At 44.9% G+C, this 27,175-nt stretch overlaps 1 protein-coding gene across 1 annotated transcript; it reads right to left on the bottom strand.

Annotated features, from left to right (window-relative positions):
• Positions 1-4,936: 4,936 nt before the first annotated feature.
• GMCL1 (germ cell-less 1, spermatogenesis associated) lies at positions 4,937-27,054 on the bottom strand. The gene is made up of 14 exons (XM_086628017.1): positions 26,873-27,054; positions 26,262-26,385; positions 23,466-23,562; positions 22,567-22,664; positions 20,549-20,661; positions 19,761-19,826; positions 19,507-19,591; positions 19,190-19,280; positions 18,542-18,682; positions 14,069-14,138; positions 9,337-9,412; positions 8,303-8,448; positions 8,002-8,089; positions 4,937-6,319 (listed from the first exon to the last, which is right to left on the bottom strand). The coding sequence occupies exons 1-14, from the start codon at positions 27,052-27,054 to the stop codon at positions 6,191-6,193; spliced, it is 1,506 nt and encodes a 501-aa protein (XP_086484143.1). The 3' UTR covers positions 4,937-6,190.
• Positions 27,055-27,175: the final 121 nt, after the last annotated feature.

Consider the following 27,175-nt stretch of genomic DNA (forward strand, 5'->3'; position numbering starts at 1 on the left):
GGCTGGTTTTAACCTAAGGAGAGGTTTTATTTTGGCCCCCAGCCTCCTCAGCCGGCTTCGCTCCGGAAGGTCACACCGCTCCCATCGCGGGGTGTGGGGGGATAAGCCGCGGTGACCAGCGGGGATTAATTTTTGCCTGTGGATGAACTAAACGCTGCAGTTCTCTGCCTGATGGAGCAGAGGCATACAGGTGGGGGTGGGTATGTTTCTGTAAATATTTAGCAGAGGATGCTGAAATTCCAGTGATGTATAAAAAAAAAAACCCATAATTAATAATTCCCATGAACAGACCTTCAGATTGGAGGATAGAGTTTTTGTCTATTTTTATGTATATTTTTATACTGCTTGGGGTGACCTCGTTACCAAACGTGTCTCTTCTATGTTGGGGGTCAAGTTCAGGAGCACAATTTTAAAGCAAAATTACTCTGTGGGCATTTTAAATGCTTATTTTTTTATAAGCCTCAAGACAATTAAATGAAATCTGACTGTGTATAGAAATGATGTAAGAAACCAAGTTTAGTGGAAGTTTTAGAAGATGTTAAATAAATTTTTGAAAAGACGATACAGAAACCCTCTAACATGGTACCAAGCAGTTGTGTGTGATTTTTTTTCCTCAGCAAACCAGCATTTTGCCTACTGAAAAATGGAACCAGAAATGTTTTTGCCTGCTGCACCCTGCAGAAGGTTGCATTAGTGGCTGTATTTTTTAACTCTTACCCAGCTGTACCCCTTTTGAAACATGTAGCATTTTCGCCAGTTAGTGTGCTAAATTTTAAACGACTGTAGTTTTGGGGGGAGAGTGGGAGAGACTGGGACTATCGGGCTGCCCTGTTTTTGTAGCTGATTGAGGCTCCAGTTCAGCAAGTTGTTGGAGCAGGTGACTAAAAGGGGGAGAAGAAAACGTGGGTAGTGAAGTACCTGGTTAGGAAGGACGGGTGGAGCAGGGTGGCCCTGCTCCCCGTGCCTTTCTTCGCAGCGGCAGGAAGGATCAGCCCTGAGCTCGCAGGGTGGTGGGGAATTGCTGAGCACTTTCTCTTCTCCTGGAACAGAGGAAGTAAAACCAGTACAAATTATCTGGAGCTACAACTGCTTTTGGTCTGTCCCATGGTATCTGGTCTGGGGGTAGCGGTAGCAGCAGCTCTGTGGGGCTGACGATGCGCAGGAGCCACGTGCCGAAGCTCGAGGCTGCGGATCTAAACTTTCTGTGAGGTCAGGGAGGATTTTTGGCTGGGCTTGGTCTGGTGGATACCCACCTGGATATCCACGAGGCTCCCGTAAAGCTGGAAAGCTTTTGCTTCCCCTTTGCTTTGACTGGCTCTGGAACATTCCCAGTTAAAAAGCAATACGTGAAGCGTTCCGAGACACCCGTGTTAACCTGTGACGGCGGATGTGCCCTGGGCAGTGGCTGTAAGAAAGGTTTTTATTAAAACTTTGAGAAGTTTGTGCTCCTTTTTGTCTCAAAGGGGACGAGCAGCAGAGATGTTTGCTGTACAGTCTGACTGCAGCCTCAGCGGGACTGTAACCTCACACCAAAATGTTGCAATGGGATGTTACGTGAATGTGTTTAAAATGAAGAAGGGAAGATTAAATTGTAACTATTTATATGAAGGGAAGATCAACTCTATTCTATGTAGGAAGAGATGGACAGACTGAGCAACTTGACTTGCCTGGTCTGTCTCTTTCCTCCAGTAAGAAGTGCTGCTTTGTGGATTTAGGATGGCTTTTGTTTTGCTTGGTTGCTCCCGTTAGGATGCATTTTCTTTGCGCTCCTGGTGTTGTGCCGGCACGTTCTCTGGCCACGCAGGCAGCAGAACGGGGTCCCGCTGTGTCAGCTGCTACACTGGAGCCACTGACCTGTCCTCCCTGGCAATTCGCTCCTTGTTGGTACTTTGGACAGGATTTTAGTGTTACTGCTTTTTAAAAATAATAATTTTATGTATATATATATAAAAGCAGCAAATTATTGAGCCTTGCAAGAGGAATTTGCCTCTTTCCTTCTCGGAGTCAGAAGCATCGTCTGCTTTCACCCAAGATGTACAAGGAGTATCTGAGCCCCCGAGCAATGTCTGGCCTGGGAGCAGCTCAGGGGTAGTTTGACCCCAGGCTGGTGCCTCTGTGCTGCCCTGTCTCTTATCAGGCGATCCGGAGCGTGCCAGGGCTATCTGGCAGAGATAAGAGGGTGAAAAGGTCCGGTGCGCGGGAGGGGAGCGGGGAGAGGTGTAAAACAGTGACAAAACCCACAAGTCCCCGTGCAACGGGTGACGAGGTGCAAGAGAGCACCAAAATACACTGGAGTGGGGGAGCCTTGGTCCCCAACTCACCGCATCCTCCTCCCCTCCGGCAGGGAAAGAGAGGAAAACACCTTCTTTTGACAGATTGTGCTCGCTCTAGTAGAGCAGTGGTCACTGAAGGCAAAAGAGGCGATTTCTGGTCACAGGGTAATCTGGAGTAAGAAAGAGTCAAATTATTTATCTTGTGACATCCCTGACAGCCCGGAGTCTTCCCGGCCTGAAGCAAAGAAAATGCATCTTAATCCGGGTGTTGGCTCCGTGTGGGGAAGAGGGAGTTAAATAAAGCCAAAGACTGTTCGGCTGCTAGCAGAATCGAGTGACTGTAGATTCACCTGATGTTGTTATTGTGTGTTTACAATATTTATTTTTAGTAATTGACTGCAATTATATTATATATAGGCTTCCTTATTTTTGTACTTTTCATACCGTTTTCCTGAGTGTGGTGTTGTACTTCTCAGCTCCCCTTCGCTCCGATTGCTGCTCCTAGTCAGTGACAAATAAAAGAGAGAAAAAAACAAACAAACAAACAAACAATCAACCACCAGTTTTCTGGGGTAAGTTGTGACGTGTTTGGGTTTCTGTGCTCCTCTCCTGCCCCCTGCGCTGAGCCACTGCTTAGCAAGCCCTTCCGAAGGGCACCCGCACCACTGCCCCATCCCAAATCCCTGATCCTGTCCGCTGGGAAAGGACTTCTTTGCACTGACAGTCCTTCCACAAGCAGGAGGGTGAGGGAGGGCACGGGTAGGACCAGGACACCCCAAGATCAAGGGAAGGAGTCGTTAACCTCTGGAAAAAAATATCCCGCTGAGTCTCATGTAAGCTCTTGCTCCATGTCCCACATCCCCATCGCGCTGCAGGGCGGCGGTTCCTCGGTGTCGGGGTTCAGCCCGGCGGCAGCGGAGCTCCCGCGCGGCCGCTCTTCCCTCTCGGTGGGGCGAGAGGAGAAAAACGTCACAAAAGGTCTGAGGGTGGAGATGAGAACAGGGAGGGGGCACCCACCGGCCACGGGCTTGGGGACAAATCAATTTCATTTATTATCAGTTATTTGAGAGGATAACGAGAAATAAAGCCAGATCTTTATATCCCTGATATATAAAGCCATATATAAAGCCAGATCTATATATAAAGCCAGATCTGATATCCCTGTTCCTTGCAGGGGGGTTGGACTAGATGACCTTTGAAGGTCCCTTCCAGCCCTAACCATTCTATGATTCTATCTTAAAAACACCATCTCCCCCCCCTCCCCTCCCTTCTTCCCGGCTCTGCCTCCTCCCTCAGCGGGACAGGGAACGGGGACTGCAGGTCAGTCCATCACACGTTCTTTCTGCTGCTCCTTTCCCAAAGGAGGAGGACTCCTCACACTCTTTTCCCCTGCCCAGTGGATCCCTTCCCCACGGGACAGTGCACAGCCTTCTCCACCGTGAGCCCTTCCCGCAGGATGCGATCCTGACCCGTCACATCGCTCCGGCGCGGGCTTCTTCCCCACAGAAACACGGCTCCTTAGGGAGCTGCCACCCGCTCTGGCGGGGGTTTTCCACGGATTTCAGATGCGTCTCTACTTCATTGGGAGTCCATGACCTCCCTCATGCTCAGCATCTGTGCTCCAGTGGGGGCTCCTCCCCGGGCTGCGGGTGGATCTGTGCCCCACCGAGTCTGTCCTGGCTGCAGGGGGGTCTCACCATGGCCCGTGGGCAATCCCAGCTCCGGCACCTCCTCCCGCTCCATCCGCACTGACCCGGTGTCTGTGTGGCCATTTCTCTCGGAAATCCTCTCTGGGTGAACTCGGCCCAGCAGGCACGCCGGCAGCGGGGCGCTTCCGAGCTCTCCCGAGCCGCGCCGCCTCGGCCATCTTCAGCCGGGAGGATGGGGATGGGGGGCAGCCCCTGCCTGCCCCCTCTCTTCCCTGCAGGTCCAAACCATGATTGGGGCATCTTTGTCCCGGTCTTAAATGGGGCATTTGCAGAAGCGCTGATTGACTCGGCCCTGGCCTGAGGGGATGGGGGATCCGACCTGGCCAGAGCCCAGTCCAACCCAGTCCGACCCGCTTTCGAGCCTGGGAAGTTACAGGGAGCGAAGCCCCTCTCCTGCTACTGAAACCCCTTCCCATGAAGCCAGCGCACCCAGCAGCAAGGGCAGACGCTGACGGGGTGCACGGGCCAGGGCTGCGTTTGCACACAGCGATGGCTTGTGAGCAGGGGCTGCGGGTGGCCCTGTGAGCCCGCGGGGCGCACGGGCAGGGCAGGATCCGGACCCAAACCGGAGGTGTGAAGCCCTCAGCACAAAGCAGGAGCCCTGCGGCAGCTCAAGCCACCACCAAAGCTCAGTTTTCAACTGGAATTACACCAAAATCAGGTATTTCAAGGTACCTGTGTTCTCTTCTGCCATCAACAAGCAGCCCATATTTCTTTCCACTTAATCGATGACAGTTTCAAACTCTTGGTACTTCCAGTTAAAAGAAAAACTGCTTATCGAGTATCTAAATACCAACTTTGATGCTGCAGCAGATAAACACCTTAAAACGCTTCTGCTTTCCACTTCTGAAGAAGCACGACACAACACAAGGTTACACAGAGGTGCATCCACAGGCTCAATCCCACAGAAAAAGCTATTCGTGGTGGAAAAGGATAGACACGGGCGAGTTTTCCACTGGAAATCATTTATTGACCAGTTGCAATGTTTTTCCATCTTGCCCAACACATTTTTATCCTTGTTATAAAGTACAAATGGTTTTATACTTTTCTGACAACATTAAAAAAATAGGCTACTAAAGAGGCAAAATTCCCACTTTGAATCCGAAAATCCCGCTGTTAAGAATTCAAAAATGGCAACACGAACATAAAACCCAACGCGCACAAAGAAGGAATACAGTGTACCTCTTACACTTGCCCCATTCCTCAAACCAACCGGAAAGGAATCTCTTGTTCCCAGCTCTTCCTGTGGATCCTGTGACCTTGCTGAACTGATGGGAAGTTTGTGTTAACACCTACAACTCAAAAGGCACTCAAAGGTCACAAGTTCCTGAGCTAAAACGGGATTTATTCCCAATGTAACAGATAAAACGAGGCACGAAAAAAAATGATGTTTAAAAACGGGTATTTGGTTCATGTGAGCATAGTGAGCATTCAGTAGGATCCTACCTGAAAGCTGCTGCTGTATAACAGACTCGAACGACGGTGAGTACATTAGAGTATTTTCGGCACATGGAAAAAAAAAAAAAAATCACTTAAGAGTATCTTTATTAGCAAATTCACAGGCTAAAAAAATAAGAGATAAATATTTGCTGCAATGTTGAAAAAAGCCCAAGAATAAGAAAGAAATGTATGTCTATGAGATGAAATAAAGGCTTAAAACCAAGCACGTTTGAAAGTTTGTACAGTTAAATAACTAACAAAAATTGACAGGCAACATTGACATGGATTTATTGGGCCCTAATGGAAAAGGACCACAAAAGTAAGCAGAACATGGATCTGGTATTTCCAGATCAGTTATTAAAAAAATCCAAAAAAACCCCACACTAACAAAACCCACACATCCTACAACGTGTGCTCAGAATTGGACAGGTGACTGTAAGATGTCATTCACACGAATTCCCTATTTCCAATTTGGCTCAGTTTTCGCCCAGGAAAAAAAAAAAAAAGTATAACATTTCTCAAACATGGAATGGCTACTCTCTGAAGATGCAGAAGAGAAATAATAATTAAAAAAAAGAGATAACTAGTTTTGGCCTGTAGAACTTCTGCTCTTCTCTTCAGATATGCATAGGAGTATACTAAGGCCATAGATCATTGCTACAGTGTAAGGCCTTTGCTGCTGTCAAAGCTCTGTGCGTCAGCAGGGCGTTCAACGTAAAGCAGGCGTACGGCGTTCCAGGAGTGCTACTACATTCCACTGCAGAGGTCTCAGTTTTCCGAATTTTCCAGCGGCACCTCGCTGTCAGCCTTCTTCTCTGGCGACGTGTACAAGAAGTTACAGCAGATGTAGAGTGGGAAGACCAGGAGCCTGCTGTCCAGATTCATCACCACCTGCTCCTGGGAAGCAAACACGGCTTACAGCCGACGCTCACTACACGTCTGCGCAGGAAGTGATGCCGTTAGAGGGAAGTTCATCAAAAAGCACAAGATTGACACTAACAGTCATTCTGTAAATTTTAATTACTGCGTATTAAGAAGCAGAAGATAAAACCCCCCAATATGGCAATTCACCTTCACCTTAAGCAGATATTTTATAACATGAGCGCTGATAAGTGCTAAATGCTGACAAACTTTTATAAGGATTATAAGCATTTATAACCCTTATAAGCAAAATGCTTCCAGCCCTTTGACCCAGTGCTGCCAGCCCTCTGCATCGAAGATAACAGAACCGTAAGATACGGCTGAGCAAACTTCACCTCCCAGCACGCTGGGGAGAAAGGGAGACTCTCCTGCCACTACCAGTTTCAGGAGATTTAACCAACCAGGCAATCCATAGCAGTCCATGTTTTAAAGCAAATTGCAGTCTGTTGGTAGGAATTTTCTGGTTTTACTCTAGGAACTAGTTTTGGGGTAGTGAAAGTGAAACTTTATTCTACGGCAAGGATGGCGTTTACGAGGAAAAGCTTTTCCTGTGTACTCGCCACCCACGTATCACTGCTGATTAAGATTTAAGAAACTTGATGATCAAGTTTTTCCCTTTCCTTACTAAATTCTGCTGTCACGGATGGGTGCAAATTCTCTTAAGAAAACTCCGCTCCTCTCTGAGGCTTTCATTAATTTTTTCCATACAGTAATAAAATATGCAGACATTCTTTTAACTCTTCAGCTTACAATAAAAAAGTCTTCAAACAAGCTCCCAGCTGGCCTCTAAACAAGCAGGAGCCTGACACAGACACTATTCAGACAGGTAATCTCAGAGAATCACAGACTGGTTTGGGTTGGGAGGGACCTCAAAGATCATCCACTTCCAACCCCCTGCCATGGGCAGGGACACCCTCCACTACACCAGGTTGCCCAAAGCCCCATCCAACCTGGCCTTGAACACTGCCAGGGATGGGGCAGCCACAGCTTCTCTGGGCAACCTGTGCCAGTGCCTCACCACCCTCTGAGGGAAGAATTTCTGCCTTAGATCTCATCAAAATCTCCCCTCTGTCAGTTCAAAGCCATTGCCTTGTGTCCTGTCACTCCATGCCCTTGTCCAAAGCCCCTCTCCAGCTTTCTTGGAGCCCCTTTAGGCACTGGGAGGTGCTGGAAGGTCTCCCCGGAGCCTTCTCTTCTCCAGGCTGAACAGCCCCAACTCTCCCAGCCTGTCTCCAGAGCAGAGGTGCTCCAGCCCTCGCATCATCTCCATGGCTTCCTCTGGCCCCGCTCCAGCAGCTCCATGTCCTTATTGTATCTCAGCAGTGTCAGCAGTCTGGGAAAACAGCAGTCATCCCACAGAACACCAGACCAGCAGCAGAGAGCTTCAGCAGCACCACAGGAACGAATTTCACTATTATCAACTATCATTAATAACTATTATTATTTTTGTTATGAAATCCACGTTATCCTACGCGAGCTACGCTCCACAAATCGGGTTAATCTTCCACTACCTATAAAAGGAACACTTTAAATTCCACACTAGCAATAACAACAAGAACAACAACTCCCCATCGAAAGCATTGTTGGCTTGTCAGCGTTTTTGTCATGCCTTGGACTCCAGAATACAAGTTCAACAGCTCAAAAATCCACCTACATACCTGGTCCTTCTCAAGAGTTACGATCTGATATCCTGTCGTTCTACTGCAAATAATTTTCCCACTGCTATCAAAAGAGGCTAGACGTAACCTAGGGATGTAACAACAAGTTAAATTACTTAGTCTCCCATAATTTAGTTTTTCCAGCACAAAGAGCTTCTCCCAAGGAGACAGAATAACATTTTCACACGTAACTAACTCGGTGGCAGCAGAATTTAATGCAAGCACAGATGGAGAGACAGTATTACTAAGGTAAGACATTTTAGCACACACCACAGGGCTGTCCTCCTTGGTTACTGCCTACCTGAAGGCTATGTTTCTCCGAGGCTGCAGACTGACTGATCCACTGCACGGCTGGTTCAGCGTGTTCCGTTTAAAAATGATGTAACGATTTGTATAAATAACGAGAAGGTCAAAGCCAAAGTTGAACCCAGTCCACCGCCAGCAGTACTGAAGAACATAAGTGGAAAAACCAAGCACACCAGTCTGAGCATTGACTACAACACAAATGGTTAAGTGTCACTTCTCCAACAACTCGTACTTGGGAAGGGGACTCTCGGCTACAGAGGTGTCTGGTGGATTCAAGGATCCTTGCCAACACCTGTTTGAAACATAAGACACCTTGGTAGGCAACCACTCACTTCGGTGGCCAGCCCTTGCAGACAGATGACTGCATGAGACAAGCTTGGCGTCAGCTGCCTTCCAAACATGCAAAAAGACATTTGACACAAGTTGATCTAAAACACTTCTGCCTTCTGGTAACTGGTGCTGTATTTCTGAGTAGCCCTTAACCCCAGGGCTCCTTCTTGCTCAAAGTACTCCTTGGAGTACAACACCCTTAGGCTAAGTGACTTCAGTGGGAAAAAAACCTCATGTGTCCTGGTTTTTTTTTCCACAAGACCTGTTAAAGACACAAATACGTATATGGAACACACAGGAGTGCTGGCTGTGACTATCACACGTTTTATCTAGAAAGCTTCCTCCTCCAGTTCAAAAGACAAAGACAACAGTGATCAGAGCTATATTTTAACCACGTGTATTTCCCAAGTCCCAAAGGACAAGTCATGACTACATTCCCTCCTTTCACACACTAAAAGTCTTTCCAAACATGGGCCTGCTTGCAGCGCAAGAGCACAATTAAAACACTAATTCCTTATTCATCGCGAAACCAGCGAGCGTTTTCATCCTTCCAGAGAGAACAAAATAATTTCTTTAACGTACCATCTCCATTACATCTTTTTGATGCCGTTTGACAATTAAGACCTACATGTTTTGAAAATACCCAACATGTCTCAGACATGTCAGCTACGCACGGACTGAGCCACACGCCGTACTTACATCACCATCCTTTGCAAGTTTTCGGCCACACCTCATGCTGTTTCCTTCCAGTTCCTCTTTATTTATTTCTTGAGGCCTACAAAAAAAGTGCATCTTTAAGGACACTTGAACAGCCTGGTACGGTGCTTTAATGCGGGGAAGATGAACAGACCTGAGTAAACTGGTTTGACCACACGACCGGCCCTTCTTTGAGCAGAGGTTAGGCTAGATGGCCTCCCACGATCCCTTCCCACCCGAATTATGCCACGAACATCCAACTACTCTACAAAACTGCAAACCTCAGTTTGGTAGGACTTTTACAAAAGAACCTTTCCAGATGAGAAAGTAACAGCTGTGGCAAAGGCAAACGTTCTCCAATCCTAAGACACCCGAGTCCTTGTCAAACGCAGCAGTCTGACTTAGGAGGCACGAACATGCTGCTCAGGAACAGCTGCAGGACTCTGCAGAGCAGCACCGTTACGAAGAAGCACCCACAGACACGTTGTGAAAGATTTCTCAAGTAGCTGGTTGTGCAACTTGTCTAAAAAAAGTTCACCCACAGCGATCACGAGGTGCCACAAACTTCTTGATTCTGTCCATCCTACTACCAGTATCAACTTAGTTCACCCAGCAGTTTGCACTGGCGCTTCAACACGTATTAAAAAATCTTGCAGAGCCAGCAAAAGTAAAATCAGTCGCAGCTTTCCAGGGGTATGTTGCTCACTTAACTTTAGACACTATTACATCATTAACCAAATAAGCAGCTGTTGCCAGAAAGTCTTCAAAAGTTACAGGGAGGACAAATGCTTAAAGTGAGTATTATAAAAATCACAGTGAACGGCAACACCCCCCATGCAAGTTAAATTATAAACCTGCAATATCAAATGACATACTTCGAGCTACATAACCCGAAGAAACGCAGCATCTGTTCTCCTCCTACTGTACACACACCACGAGAACTTGTGGCTACAGCTTTTACAAACAAACTCGAGTCTGTGGACTTTTCCCCCCTGCTTCTGCAAAAAGCAATCCTGGAAGATGAAGTATTTCATGAATAAGTTAAGCAAATACGCTAATCATGCTAACCAAATTCACCCAAGAAACTCCCATGTGCTTTTTCCACATCTTCTAGCTGAACTGGTGATGCAGCTGACCTAAATTCAGCAATGGTGACAGAAGATTTATTTCTGTTTAATTAGTGACAAATTTCACACACATTAGTACCTGATGTGTGTGAAATTTGTATTAAATTAGTACGTTATTAGTACTAATGACAGACACTAGCATTCTCCCCTCCTCAATGCCTCACGCAGCCTCAAAAGATGCAAAACTTCCAGCTCTAACCACTGACACTGGCCTGCCATATGCTTGGTGAACAGTCAAGTTATTCTATTTCGTTCTTAAACACTGCCAAAGTGACTATTAGAGGAGAAATGATTCCAGTCATGGACTTGAAAGATCTGTCTTGCATCTGCCACAGAACAAATGTTTAATGAAACAAGAAGTGATCCAGTTTAGCACAAGTAAGCCTTGAGCAGCTACAGTTCAAAGCCACAAACTCCAGTATTACACTAAAAAATTCTCAAATTCTGAAGAGTGAATAAAACGTTTAGTCCTTTTAAATGCAAACTACATAAAGTGGAAGAGAAACACGTTCTTCCCCTCTCTAAAGTTGTCAAAAGAACAAACACATCACACATTTCAAAGCAGTATTATTTCCATGTTGGTAGTCTTAGAATAAGCAAGAGCAATTACACACCAGGTGGGATATGAAAATAGAGCCTTACTTCAGCGCGCTGGGAGTCGGGCTCCACATTTTGTTCAGCTTACTAAGTGTGTCCTTATCTCTGAGGGAAAAAACGCGTGAAGATGCTGATACAGGCACTAAGTGTGCGAGGAAGGGCAGCAGATCTGCATAAAAGGACAGCCTTATAAACCCTTAATTCTTTTCTTTCAGCTACAGGTTGGTCGAGCATCCGAAATATTTGCTTTAATACCAAGGAAGAGTTGCACGTCTTCCCTTCCAAGACACGAGTCACAAACCGCGGGCATCTCACTGCAGGGTGGCACTACAGCTCGGCAGCAGCAGACAGAGGAGTGATCTCAGAATTCCAAGGAACATTTGTCTTCTCAGAGACAGCGTGCTATGGATGAGCGACGTTACAGCTGAGCTGCCTAGGGAAGTGTTCCCTGCACACGTGCACCCCCACCCACCTCCCTCCCACACAGCTCCGGAGAACACCCTGTTCAAAGGCAATCATATCCATTATGGACTACTAAGCAAACAGCAACCTGGCTGCCACCTTGAACCATTAAGTTGGTAAACTGCTGAAGTCAGAAGCTAAGACACGCTGACGAGAAATGCATCTCACCCCCTTCTTCCCATTGCCATTCACAAAAGACCTTGGCAACGGATGCCAGAACGAGAGATTCGGGCAAACAGACGTCTGTTAAGTAAAACTTTCTCTGCCTAACGTTTTCAGTTTTAGCTGTAATCCCATACTGCAAAAGAGAAAGCTAGATGAGCAAGAAAAATGTGGAAAAATACTCTGCTCTTTCCAGGAGCCACTGAAACCATCAGCACTGCAGCTGAACACAAAAGTTGCTCATTTTCAAGCTGCTGATACCCATCACCTTCACTCCAGTTTCGTACGAGAGCTTCCTTTTCAGAAGCGTGTATATCTGATGGCTGACAACTAAAATGCTCTCGCTGCATTACAGTGAACTACCAAAAGACATCAAAAATAAGCAAATGCACAGTCTTATCTCATGTCAGAATTTTGATCGCTATGTTAATACTCACTGTCATGTTAACCATGGCTCTCGTGTGAGATTTAAGGTACTGTTAGACACATTAACGACAGCGTCACAAGAAAAGTCTTCCCAAGAAGATAATCCTATCAGAAACAAGCTACGACCAACCGATATTAATACTTAGGAGCTGAAATGATGAGATTCACAATTATGTACTTTACCATTTTCTAAAGCACTGCTACTGACAGAGAACCACTTCTTAAAGATCTTCTTAAGACCAAAGTCAGAGTTTTGGGGATTTTTTTTACACTGTTACGTGATAACATCAAAAGGAAGTCATTAGGAAATGTTTCCTATACAATACACAATTAAGCCACGGAAGTCAACGCCACGGGGTGCTTGGGCTAAAGCATAAGCTGTTTCAAATCAGGACTGCACATCTCTAAGAACAGGTCTATCAGTGGTTGGTCGTTCAAAAATGATCCAACCAAAACCTCGGGGTGGAAAATCCTTAACTACTCACTGCCAGAGAAGCACCTCGAGAGAAGGCTTGCGCTTCATTTAAAGGAAAATGGGAGATTTGGAAACGCTGCCACAGATTGCATGGCCTGTGTTCAAACCAGGACAGTGGTTCTTACGCTTTTCAGATTGCAATTAATAAGTTAAGCCTACCATTGCAATTGAACATGCTCATCTTCAGAACGGCAAGTGCTGGGCTAACAGAACTGATGGAAGAAAATAAAGAAGTTGGTTTATTGGTTTTCGAAAGGTAACAAACATTTTGCAGCTTCCTGACCTGACATTTATTCTCCACAAAGCACACCAAGAACTAGGGCAGAAGACAAAGGCAGGAACAACTCCCCCAGTTGCATTTTGCCACAGTTTCAGTATTTAGAAAGAGATCACGGGACCTGGCTCAATGCAACGTGGCAAAAAGCAAGCAGAAGGAAGGGAAACAGTTTGTGATCGCACGCGTCCGTGTAACGCACGTTAAACCAACATGCCTCGCTGCCCAAGCCACCACCACTGCCAACCCACATTAGGCACAGGCTGAAGGAACCCAACCACCATCTCACACACACAGACACCAGTCAGGGTGCTACACAAGGCACAGCTACATGCACATCTCTGACAGGGCACAGGAATGATGCATGCATGCTGGTAGTTGTCATGGAATGTCCTCAATGGCAATGCAAAGCCAACACAGCGCAGCAGATGGTCTAGGAAGGAGAAAAGCCTGGATATAAACCAGGAGGATTACGGAGAGAGGACAGTCTTAGCAGTAGGGAAGGGAAGGTTGCACTGCCTGGGAAAAGCTGGAGGTGCTGGCAGTGCAGAGAGCTATCAAACATAAACACTGGGTGGGGGAAAGGCCGTGGAATTTTAAGAGAGTGAGGTGAACAGGTCACAGGATGCCAAGCCCTGCTGGGTGCTGGGCTCTCGCGCGCTGCCTGGGAGGCGAGGATGGGAGAGGCAGGAACAAAGGTTAGCGTGCAGTTATCCCTGCATAAACAAAAAATGACAAATTGCCTTCTGCACCAATACAGCTGGAGCTACTGCACCACCACCTCTTGCACACCTAGCCCAGGCAGGAAGGACAGAAAAGGCTTTTTCTCCATCTGCAGTACTTCTCCTAAAATTGTCTGTAAAATGGAAGGCTAATGAGTTACCCTTTCACAGCCTCAACATGTATTTCAAGGCAAAGTACCGGTGAGAAGAATTAACCAATATAAAACAAAACACAAAACATCCCTCCCCAGAATTTACCTCTGGTCGCATTACACAAGTTTTCTAGAGTTCTGCGGTTTAAAGGACAGGAGATCAGCCAGCCCAAGGGAACACATGGCTCCACAGGAAACAACAGAGTTTAAAACCACTAAAGTATACATTTCCCTCCCACTCTCAATGTAAACTCCAGAAGTTAATCATGTCAGAATTTATATGTGAGGAAGGTTTCTAATTTAAGAAAGAAATAAAGGAAAGCCTGTAATATACCTACCCAATATCATTGTCTTGTTCTGCTCTGAGCATGGCAAACCACTGCTGTTTGTAAACAGAGGACAGCCATTCTAAAATTAAAAAAAAATAAATAAGCTTGGTGTTGTCTTTGGAGTTGGGAACGGGGACGTTCATAAACATTTGAAATATAGAAATAAAATTACATTGAAATAATAAGGTTACACTTTTTAACTGGACGGCCTATGCAAACCCACCATCTGATAACGCACGTGTGTGATCCATCTCCAGGCCTCAACTACAGAAGCAGCAGAGATAAAAATCAACAACTAACACTAATCAGTCGGGACTACATTCATCTTATCAAGCGTTCACCATTGCCAGAAGTGATGCAACTGAACACGTTTTTCTCAGTGCGCAAAGTTCTGTTAAGTCAAGGAGCTCGTTAACAAGCTCGTGGGGGAAGATGCTCTTTTCTGGATCCCCACCAGAATTCTACACGTTAAACGAGAAGAAAACAGAATCAGAGGATAGAGGAAACAGTGACTTATTGTGGATATGGTAAAAACAAACAGAAATTGTGCCCTGCTAGGAATAAACATAAATCACATCTTCCTCTGAGAACACCACAAAGATTTTATCGGCTCTATTAATTTAATAGTTGCAACCAAGAGATAAAAGAGAACAAAAACTAATAGCTCTAAGTCAGTTACACAAAAGGGATCAGAAGCACCCAAAGCACAGCATGCAAGTTGTTCTTGGTCAAGATAATGAACAGGGCAAGTATGCAAGGTCATGGACGAGAACAAACTCGATGGAGGAAGGGACTGGGGTGACAGGAACAGTAAGAACCACTGTCACCATAAAAACGAAACAGGTAGTTGATGAAGATGATAGAAGGGAGAAGAACCGAGATCATAGTGCTGAGATTGCCTTAGAAGCCTCAGATGCAAAAATTAAAACCAGCCCTTGCTCTACTGACACTAGAGTTAAGATTCAGACTGCGACAGGACAAAAATAGGAATTAACCAAAGTACAACAGAAAGTATAAAAATGATTTAAGGAAAACTACACAGGTAAGGAACAGAGAATGGATGTGCTAGAAGGAAAACAATAAAATAAATAAAACAGGAGACAGAGCATCTTCTTTCCTTTGGTATATGCACACGTCTATTTCATGTGTCATATCTCAACTGTAGTTCATCTGTTAATTTGTAGACATTAAGAAGGAAAGTACTGTTCAGGAAACATTCAGAATTTACCAGGTAAACCAGAACAAGGAACACTTCCCTACAGACAGCCACATTAGGTACTTCTGTCTCTTACACCTTTTCTGTGCAAGCAAGAACAGACTCTCTGTTGGGAACTCCTAATACAGTATTTCACTCTTCTCCTGCTGGACCTACACATATACAAGGTTTATAAAATAAAAAATGACACCATTTCTTTCAGTGATTGCCACCTTTACCGCCCTGAGAACAATTTCCTCTAGAACCACCTAAAAAGCTTACACTATAAGACAAACCACCCAGCAATTTCCACATGGGCAGACTCTCTCGGGTACGGTGCAATCGTGGCAAATACTGGCTGCTGGCAGCCGACCATCTCTCCGAAAGTGCACCACCAGTATTTATCCGAGTCTCCTTCGGAATGACGAGCAAAAGTTCCTGACCTTAATGCAGCTTTTGGCTACAAACCAGTACCAACAGATTACAAGGGCCACCAAGTATCGAACTCCAGGTCTCCACATTAAGCTTTTCGTCCCTCCCTGCTCTCCCAGTTCTCTTGGAATTCAAGCTTTTTGTAAATTTTAAATTAATAATCAGTGGTAGAGCATCAACACCACATACTCTTCCTGCACTAACCACACACACTGCTTCTCCCACTGTACGACTACAAAGCCACCGGGCCCATTTCAGCACTTACCACAGCTGATGAACTGTTTAACTAGGAAAGAGTAAACATTTTGCTCTCCAATACCTTGTGAACTGTGCAAAAATTACACATTCTTTTTCAATAAGCACAAGTAAATCAGCCTCAAAGCTGCAATTAATCTTGTAACAATTTAAGGAACGTTCTCCTCTGGCGTACACAGATAAAAGGCTTCTGGGTTTGAGCACAGATACAAAATTTGTCCATGGAAGAACACTCCAAAAAGGCAACCCATCACAGTTTTGGTAGATGATAACAGCAGCAACGTTAAGAGAAGAAAATCAAGTGCAGTACTGGCACGTTTCTAGTTTGCAACATGTTATTCACATGCTAACAAAGCCACTTCACAAGGAAATAATCCACAGTTCTCCTGTGTGATCATCGAATTAAGGGTCTAAAGGGTTATTCACCCAAAGTTATCTTATTTTTTATTACAGCGTGAAGATGCCTTTGCACTTTGCTTATAACCTGCACCAATACCCATCTTCAGTAAAATGGATTATATTTACTTTATACATCACTTAAGCATATAAAATATCCCATACCAAAGATCAGATCTGTTCTTCCGGGATTTTTATGCACAATATAAAATGTTATCACTTCCTCGAGGTCAAAACCTGCCCCATCTACCGGACACAACCAACCAAACCTTTCACCCAAACCGTGCCTCCGCTCCACGCCGCCGCCTGCAACGCACTGCCTCCACCTGCTGTTCGAGGAACACTTCTCAGTAGACATTTTGGGCACAGGATAATCCAGTTGCTTCCTATTTTACTTTGTCAGAACTGGTGCAGAAGACAGTCTCTTCCGCATCTCTTGAGGTACTAATTTAATCCAGAAGCAGGAGCAGGAAAAGACAGTACATTTAAGCAGTAGTCATAGTCTGGTTTCACTCAGACTGAAGGATTTCTAGGGAGGAAAGGATCCTACCCCCTCCCCACAGGCACCCCCTATCACAGAGAGACATAATTCAGCTTCGGACACCGGCGTTCTCCGAACACTTCAAGGCATGAGAAAGAAGTGCACAAGGTTATTCAGCTGCAAAGAGCAACTGAACCATTAGTTCTGGCAGGGACAGGATACAGCAGTACAAGGAAGATAAACTGAGTGAAGCAATGCTCACTGCATCGTCGTAACGGCAAGGAAAGTGTTTAAAAGCATGCAACAATTTGAGCAGGCTAGCAGGCTTCAAAAGAAATAGCCTGATGAGTCTGTTCTGGCATCGTATCATCGTGTTGACATCCATGGTGGCATGAAGGAAAAAGCCAATATGAGGTGAAAAAAAAGAATTAAAATGTACAGAAAGACAGCAGTGTAACTCAAAGACATAATATTTACATATGGCAAGAGTCCAAAGCGACTCCAAGGCTGCAAGAGTGGACAGATGACAGGAACACAGATGTCAAGTTACAAATCAGGGCTAAACAGCTCAATAAAAGCAGTCTTAATTGACATTTGGCAATTACACCTATAAATAGACATCACAGACACACAGATGGATGAATAGTCAATACTGTGGACAGATACTTAAAATAAATAAAATCAAAGCTAGGAAAAAAACCCCAACTGTTAGAGAGTCAAGATGCAAAACTCAATGCTAAGATTGAAGTTTGATAAGGGAACACTGAACAGGGTGAAATATGGAACAAGGATACCAGGAGCCAAATTCAAAGGCAGAGCATGAGAAGTCCAAACACTGCTACAAGGAGCACAACTAACTCTGGGGAAGGGAAAAATAAAAATAAATAATAAAAGGGGAAAAAGGACAGGCAGATGTTTCACAGGATGAAAGATACGAATGATAATGTAAAAATATTTTCAAGTGGGATTCCAACTTGATAACTCATTTCCAGACTTGTTCACCTACCAGCACCTGAGTTTACAGCTTTTGAGCAAAGAACAAAGCCTACATGTGAACTCAGACTTCAGCAGAGAGATGAGAATGAGGCTTTTTATTTTTCAGTGATAATGTAACGTTAATAGCAGTAATCTATAATAATTTTACATGGCATTTCACACTATGGTCTTCAAAACACCAGGACCTAGAGTGAGGATGTATTTTATAAAAAGACAGAGCAGAATACTTAGATGTCTTGTCTTCTCCTAAAACATCCTAAATATCTGTTCATAAACAATGCTTGTCTTTGAAGATGGGAGAGAGTTCGTAGCATCTTGTGCTTTTGGTTTTCACTGTCAGATATTATTTCAAATCCTGTCGAAAACCACTCAGCTCTTTGTGGAAAGATAACAGCTAGAGAACAGCTGAGTCACAGCAAGTTTTGCTCTCTTAAAAGAAGGTTTTTCGCATGTCTGGGGCTCTGGGGTCATTTAAACACTGACAATGTATGATGTATTCCTTATAGAGTATTTCGATAAACTGACTGATCAACAAAATGCTTAACACATCTGTGTGTGTGCCTATTAAGACTTTTACTTATGTAAATTCAATTTCTGCTGAATCTTCAGCCACAATTCAGACACTGGAGATAAACATATGGATGATAAGACCAGTAAACGCACCCAGATCTTCCCAATTACTCTAGAGTAAGGCACACAGAACTTGATCAGCTGAGAACTCACTCACCTGAGGGTATCAGGGAATCTCTCTCAATAATTTTGGCTGATGCCAAGTCACTGATGATATACTGTAATCTCAAGTGTGTGAACACCGACAGGAACGCACTCCCCTGTTCTGACTCCAGAAACGCAACGTCATCCTCAAAGTCTGCAAGACAGAACACCTCTATTACAACTTGTTTTTCTAAACATTTTCCAGACCCTATTTATATTTGAGATTGAGTTTTAACTTACTGATCAGAGAAAGTTATTATGGACAGCTAAACCACCTTTTGCAGTTAAAATGAAGAAATGACTTACATTCGAACCTTTTCAGCAGAAACATTAGACCAAACTTTTCCTCTTTTGAAATACACTGGTGCCTTCTAGTGAGATGGTAACAAAAGCTTATCCTAACTGAACAATAGCAAAAGCAACAAAGCAAAAACAGCAACCACGTCTGCTCACTTGCAAACAGCGAAAAAGCTATGTGCTCACTTGAAAACACACAGAGAGAGGAGTGAGAAAGCCACCAGTGTTAAGAATGTGATGCCAAGGACTGTTGGAAGAGGAGAGTCTTCCCAGAGAAAACAGAAGAAGGAAGTGGAGGAAAACTATCATATTTTACTTCTAACTCACATCTTCCCCAATCCAAGGTCATCCCAGTTAATCCTACCTTTCCTACGCTTGGCAAACCAGGCATCAGCTTCGCTTAAGAGTTGTTTCAAAGGCCCGTTCCAAGAAGGCACTAGCTGAAGGAACATCCACTAGGTAAAACAAACAAACTCGACTGAGTTAACTGAAGAAGTTTTCAAACAATATATGCTTTATTAAAGGGCCATTTTCATAAAGCACTAATTCCTACAAAGATTCTGATACTCTCAAATACTTTCAGTAAACACCAAAAAGACTAAAATTCTAATTATGTTACAAACCACCTCCTACTCAGGAGTTCAACCTCATAAAGCCCCAGCCAGACCCTTCGCTAAGTACCTTTTTGAGAGCAGTATATACATCCATTTCCACTTGCATTACAAACAGGTTAGATGAGCTAATCAGCTGTTTCATGAGGTTTATGCTGGGGGAAAAAAAAAACAGATCACAAGAGTTCTATGAGACAGTATAGACAAAACCAAGAAAGCAAGCTAGGTGTCAACAACCATCGATAGCCTAGAAAGTTACTTGCAGTGAATTACATACTTGGAAGAAATTGTACTTCACCACTCAATGTTAACTGAAGGCTGTACCTGAGTTCTTTGAAGAGTTCAACGCTCTGGTGAGTCATCAGGTTGTTCAAGAGCCATTCATGGCACCTAGATTAAAAGCAAGGAATTAGCACCTTCATTTTTTTCTTACATATGACAACATTCCTGCAACAGTTGCTCAGGCTCACAAAGCCTGGTTATGCACCACATGATTCTGAAGTACTGCTTTAACCTGAGATATGAAGACATAAAAAGATGAAAAAGAGAAAAGAGAGCTATTCAAAAACATGAAGTTTACCACAAGGTTTTCCAAAATTTTCTCAAACTCTTCAAGATGCATTTAGTTTCTCGCAGGGTACAGTGAAAGCTAAATTCAAAGTGCCACAAAAAGCTCTGAGAACACACTAATTCACAGCAGAAGGAAGCAGTCAGCACGAACCTCAGCATTCTGCTCACAAATGTGCAATTATCCCTCCTAATTAAGATGAAGTTAAGCTTAAGTTCTGAATATTAAAGCAGCTTGCGATAAAACAGTCAATGACCACAAGTATTATTCCACTGTCACACAGAAGACCAAACATACTGTCTTTACTAAAATACTTGAGTAATTAATTCATTCACAGCACAGGCCAATCAAGCTACCATAATCTAAACCAATTTCAAGGTAACTGATTATAGTAGAAACTCAAAAATTAAACAGGACAAGCAAAACTCAAGTCAGATAGCTTTAAAAAATAACTAAAAATTTAACTTGGGCATTATTGTACTGTTTGTAAATTCACACTTTTAATTAGCAATGTACAAAGCAGCCTGGAGAAAGTAATTCTTACTTTTTCTTCACAGAGTCTAATCCGTATGTCCCCGCCGAATTATAATAACCACACACAGTTTTTGCATTAATGGTTTCCTTCATCGTTTCACCACATTGCTGGATTAAGCCATCCTGCGGGGAGGAACAAACCCACAAACATTTCAAGTTTTCATTTCCCACCAGGAAGTGCCAAAGATTGTGCAGTTCACACCAATTTTCATGCCTGAACAATTACTGAAGCCACACGTGCTACAGTGACCTACGCTATGCTATCCAGAAAATATGAACCAACGTTCCTCAGAAAAATGAGGTTTTTTTTAAGACTTTATCACGTGAAAGAAAAGCTTTGTGCATAAGGGTAGAACAAATGAGCTGTTAAAACACGTCTTAATCTACTTCTAGGTATGATTCTCAAAGCAGCACTTAATATTACAACTGAATCTTAGTCATAGATTTTTTGAAGAACACCACTCCATTACATTTGGGTTTTTTCCCCACTGTGGAAAAATAGCTGAAATGGGGGGAATGGAAGAACACTGCTCCGCAAAGTTCAGCTCACCAGCTGGAATATTAAAGCAGCTCTGAGGCGAGACACGGCTGCTGCTCCCAGGAACACAACGCAGTTGGCACGGACAAGGCCTGCCCTGGCCGGGCGGAACGTACGATATCCTTGGAACGGGGAGCAGAGTGGTACGGAGGTGCTGTTCCCAGGGATAGGGAATGGCTGGCAAAAGGAACCGCACGGCTGGCAAGGAAGACGGATCGCAGCTGTTGCCTCAACAATGGTGGTGAAAGGAGTTAGGATGCCAAGACTCAGCCAGGCATTTACCTGGGCAATTCGGGCATGTCAATGCTTAACAGGTTGCAAAATCCCTGGCCTTTAAGTGATCTTTGCTCATTATAATATCATTATAATACCAAAACACACCTCCATCCCAAAAGCTACCTGCCTCTGGTCTGCGACCACCCCTCACTGAGCATGTGTCCTGAAATTCTTCTAGTCTATACCTTTAAATCGAAGCCAGGAAAATTTACACCACTCCTGACAGGATATGCATGACCAGAGTCACTCAAGCCTCACCTAAAAGTATAAAAATGGCTTAAGAGAAGGGGGTGTTGGGGGAAGACCTCCATTGGGACATCTGGGATCAGCTGACAGGCTGGACCTCTCTCCCTCCCCCCCCTAGGGACGCCTACTGGGTAAGAGCTCTGTGTTACATGCACTCAGTTACTGACACCTTGCAGCTATTGAAAATTATCACCCATCAGTTGTGTTTTCGCAGTCAGTCCCTATCACCAGCTGTCTTCAAATCTGTATCCTGCCACAAGCATCTGTAATAAAACTTGTCATATATAGATATAAGTTTCCAGAAGCTTCAACAACTGACACTGGGGACAGAAGGGATTTGGCCCCGCGCGCTGCCCATGAGGTAGGGGAGACGAACCCCCTCTGACTCAGTGGGCTGCCCAGAGGGATTTGTCCCAGTGACGCTGTCAGCGTGAGCCTGACAGACCAGTCACATTGTAAAGGGTTCAAGGTGACCCCAACTTCTCCTTAAACAGGGTGAGGCAGGCGGGCCCGGTACAAGGGTCTCATCTTTCTTGGGAAACTGGTAGACCGGTCAGATTAAGCAGGGCTTGAGGCAGAATCACAGAACGGTTTGGGTTGGAAGGGACCTCACAGACCATCCAGTCCCAATCCCCCTGCCATGGGCAGGGACACCCTCCACTACACCAGGTTGCTCAAAGCCTCATCCAACCTGGCCTTGAACACTTCCAGGGATGGGGCAGCCACAGCTTCTCTGGGCAACCTGTTCCAGTGCCTCACCACCCTCTGAGTGAAAAATTTCTTCCTTAGATCTAATCTAAATCTGCCCCTCTCTATCGACCTAACCTCGTGTCGTAACGTGACAACCCACTCAGTCTGAAAAGAGGATTCATTCCTCTGAGTGAAACAGTACCCACGTGTGAGTGTATCATGAACTGTTATCTTTACCCAAAAAGAGAGCGCAAAAATATTGCACGTTTATTACTTACGAGCTGCAGCATGCAGGCTGCTGCTAAAAGTGCAACTACTCGGCTGGGTTTGATTAACACATCATCTCTATACAGCGAGCCGAAAGCCACCTGTAGAGCTGAGAAGGGTACAAGTGTCAAACAAAGACAGGGCATTGAGCACGGGTAACTCAAAGAGTCCTTAAATATAACCAAACCACCCGAGCGCACACATTCTCTGCTATCTTGTTTGCTCTGGATAAAAAGCTAGTATTTACCAGCCCGAGACCACACAAATAGAAAACACAAAATATGTCATTAACCAATAAAACACAGTACTCCTCACTATTTACACAAAACTTTCATCTTAAAACAGCCAAGTCACGCCGTGGAGCAAGGTGGAGAGCAGTAGAACTAGATAAAAAGCAGCTGAACCTCACAATCCTTCTCTGCAATCGATCACTAGCGTAACGTTGAGATATTCCTACGATGTTACACGATTCTCCGTAATGGTTCTGAAAAAAACACTTCTCCCTCAGTCCGTGGTGCTTGGAAGCCCAGCAGAGCATCCTGCCAGGTCCCTTCGGCCCCTGCAGGCCGGGCAGATGACGAGGTGACTCCCCCTCCCGCACTGGAGGCTCCACAAGAGCTGCACACACTGATCTCGAGAGCCCCGACGCCGAAACAACAGGACAACTGGCTGCTTTCCAGCTGCGCTTCCCAGTTCAGAGGTGCAAAAATGAATTCAACTCTACTGGTGACCCGAGTTAAGCTCAAAACTGAATGAGCACAGAACTCATTCCCTCAAGTTTCTTATTTACTGGTTTGAAAATTATTCTTAAAAAAACTCCCACATATTTTCAGTTTTTTGGTTTTTTTTGTCAGGTTCATCTTAACTTCTACCTTCAGTTTTTATGTCAAAATAAAAGGTTCCCACTTACCTTCTATATCAATATTTTGGTCAGGAATCTCCAACTCTATGATGCTCATGCTAGATTCTTTCCAAGATCCACTGAACATACTGGAAAAGTAGCCTGACTGTATGAGGGAAGATGAGAGAAAAAGAACTCAAGTAAGAGATTTCATTCCAATGAAAACTGCCAAAAACACCACATGGAACAAAAAATGGTTAATATTTACCTTTATGCAGAACAGAACGTATTAAGAGAAATTTTCACAAAATAAAACATTCTGACATACTTGAGAAAGGGCTAATTCTAGTTGCTCTAGTTCTGAAAGTGAAAACGTGTACAGAAAATTTGGGCTACGTGTCTGTAATCAGAGAAAGTGAAGAGCTTTAAAGGGCCAGAAAAGCCACACAGGCTCTTTTCCTACAAACCACACACAATGGGGATATAATTAGTCCAAAAATTAAGTCCTTACTGTTACTGTCAGACAACAAATCCTGCAGGCATTAGGGAATGCCAGTTTGGGTATTGGAAAAAAGGAAAAGAAAAAAAAAAAAACAGCATGCAAGACATACAAATCAATGTACAAAGTTGTAGTCTCATACCAAGGACACATACACATACACCATTTATGCAAATATACCTTTTATTACAAAGTGTAAGGCATATAAAACTACAATTTGATGGGTTTCCATCCAAATGAAGTGAAATATACTGCTCTACTAGGAGTCATGACTTTCCTTCTCAGCAGCAGATGTGCCCATTATGAGATGCTATCACTCACTGAAGTTTACCTGAGAGATCAAAAAAATAAAGTCTATTTGTACAGAACCATATTCCCTGACCTCTTAACTCAGCATTTCAACTCAGGGCAGCAAATAACAAAATCCAATTTTGATTTTATTTGATTATGTAAAATATTTCTGTACTTTTGGCATATCCCCTAACTACGATGACACACAACACACTACTCAAAAGCAGGACCTTATCTTAGCAATCCTCAGGAGGCTGCCTTAGCTTTGCCACGTGCATCAATCCCTCAATTTCAGGACAATTTATCATTTTAGTAAGATCTGCCATTCACAGGTAGAGCAGCACCTTACTGGCCTTATCAAACTAACTCAAGAGACTCGGAAAACAGAGACATTCCGACTGAGACTGTCTGCTCAACAAGGCAGAGGAGGAGTCATAATTTCACTGAGAGTTGTTTTTAACATCCAAAAACGTTCTACCTACAGTAACATAATTCCAATGACAGAGCAAGAACTGAAATCGAAACCTGACTTAGGAGAATGGCTAACTCAGCCATGAAATTTCACCTCACGAGAACATCCCACGTACAACAAGGCCTCTACAGAACAAGATCCCAATTTTCAAAGTCTGCTGAAAAGCACCCACAGAATATTCCATTTCAGTTATCCACCCACACTAAATTTTCAGGAGTAGCTTCATGAGCTTGAGACGCAGCAACAACGGAATGACAATAACACACACCATCACCAACAACAATTTAAGGACAAACGAGCAACGGGCCCAGCCTGTTTGTGCTGCACGAGTCAGTCTGAGTGTCCAACCCTCTGTCATCCCAACTCGAAAGCGAGCGGACAAGGCTGTGTCTGCCAGATGTCCTCTCTGGTCAAACACACCCACACTTCTGTCCAGAGATGGCTGCCACTGCGCAATTTTGGGCTAAACACAAACAACTCTCCTGCCCTTGTTTTATGCTCTTTAAAAAGTTCTATCACACATAAAATAAAAGGCTTTTTCCTACAAGAAAGCAATGGAACTGCCCTCACTGTGGCCAATGCAAGGTATTGCTGCACCTGCACCAAATCAACCACAACAAAATAATCAAGAATTTGCTTCTACCATCACTTGCTACACCAGAGGGACTGCCTCCAACCTGCTGAGCACCTCACGGTGACACCTTCGTCTCGTACCACGTCAAACCGCCCTGTGTTTGACTACAGCTAACAAAGAAGTGTAGATGTTTGCAGACACTTTTTCTTCTCACTTCAAATAAATCACTTCCAAGGTTAGACTCCTACTTTTAAGTTAACGGTGCAACTGAATTAGACATTTCGAGACAAAGCCATTGTTTCTGCCCACTTCCGCCACAGGAAAAGTAATAAAGAGAACAGACAGCAAAGACAACAGCACCTCTTCACTTCCAAAGCACAAAAAGTAACACAAAGAGCTTCACCTTAATACACACCCAAAATAAAACGCTTGTAGAAACAGCATCTTTTTTTGGCTTGTGTGCACTAAGATTTATTCCTTTTTAGAGCTTGGGTGCATACCTTCCAGCCAGAAAGTAGCAGGAAAGAAAAAATACAAAACCCAGCTGCAGCAATATCTCTTCAGGTTCCTACACTTTAGCCCTAACGAGCAGTGAGATGGAACTGGGTGAGCATGTGCTTTCCAAACCCACCCTGGCAGCGCTTTCTTTGCTCTGCAACAACATTAACATCGCAGGAGGTTCTCAGCCATTTGTTTAGCAAACATGAACGTGTTCTCAGGACGTAAAAAGACAATTTCCAGGACTGTTTTCACAAAGGATGCACCAAGGCTAAGACGAGTAGATTAAAAAATTAAATAGCAAGAGACAGAACTGAAGAAACTTTTAAAACACAAAGCTACAGTTATGCTTCCTAACATTACTATCAAAAGCCCAACAAGTTGTTTAACCATTTGCATCCACAGAAAGAGTGGTAAGTCAGAAACGTAAGGGGGGAAAATAAAAGAAAAGAAAAAAATTTCAAGTCACACTTCAGAGATTCTTTTATTAAAAATACAGTTTCTATTGTGAGTAAGAAGGAAGCGACTTACCTGACACAAATAGATCTTGTGCAAGTTCCACTCCTCTCCCAGAGCGCAAATTTTGATATCACTGTTCTCCCCGTTCAGAAACAGAGTCTGATAAATATATTTCGAAGTGCTTTTCAATTTTTTCCTATACAAAAAGGCAAACAGAGATACAATTTTTCAATTTTTTCTGTTACAGAAGCAACACTAAGTATAAAGTCCTCGACAGGGTTTTTTCCCTCCCCATGACGGACTGACGGCCCCTCTCTTGCCTCCTGCAGCTGGGACCTTTCCAAAGCCAACAAGACACGACCCCCAGCCCCAGGCCCACCCCCAAACTCTTCACCCTCCGTCTCCCCTCCACAGCGAGCCCCTGAAGACCAGACTCGGTTCTCGAGCGGCCCAGCCCCTCGCTCCATAACCCGCCATCCCCCTCCCTCAGCCTTGCCAGGCCCCTCAGCCCCACACGGCCCCTTCTTATCGCCTCACGGCCCCAGGGCCACCGCGGCAGCCGCCGGCCCCGCAGCCCCTTCCCGCCACCCGCTCCCTGACAGACCAACGGCCACGACTGAGGCCCACAGACCCCTCCGAGGCGGCGGCCGCCAGCCCGCGCTCAGCCGCGCTGCAGCCCGGACCTGCGCGGGGTGTTGAGGAGCCGCTCCTCCCGCTCGGCCTCGCCGTCACTGTCGCTGTCACCGGGCCCCTCGGCCCCACCGCGCTTCCTCTTGCCACCGCGGCCGCCGCCGTCCCCGGCCGCCCCATCGCCGCGCGGCAGGCCCGCCCGCCGCCTCAGCACCCGGCTGCTCAGCGAGCCCATCGCCGCTCCAGCGTCGCCTCCGCCTCCTCATGGGGCCGCCCGGAGCGGAGCGCGGCCGGAGCGAGGACGGCGCCGCGAACGGCAGCGGCGGCGCCTCAGCAACGGCCGGCGGCGGCCATTG

This window comes from Tauraco erythrolophus, chromosome 29, assembly GCF_009769465.1.
Source record: "Tauraco erythrolophus isolate bTauEry1 chromosome 29, bTauEry1.pri, whole genome shotgun sequence".
Lineage (NCBI taxonomy): Eukaryota > Metazoa > Chordata > Aves > Musophagiformes > Musophagidae > Tauraco > Tauraco erythrolophus.

Bases quoted from the DNA above. Each gene is read 5' to 3' on its own strand.
- GMCL1 (XM_086628017.1), bottom strand. From the start codon at position 27,054: ATGGGCTCGCTGAGCAGCCGGGTGCTGAGGCGGCGGGCGGGCCTGCCG. The intron at 20,662-22,566 runs GTAAGTAATAAA...TCCTCCCCGCAG, and splicing joins CAGCCTGCATGCTGCAGCTC to GATGGCTTAATCCAGCAATG. The intron at 19,827-20,548 runs GTAAGAATTACT...CTTTTAATCTAG, and splicing joins TTAGACTCTGTGAAGAAAAA to GTGCCATGAATGGCTCTTGA.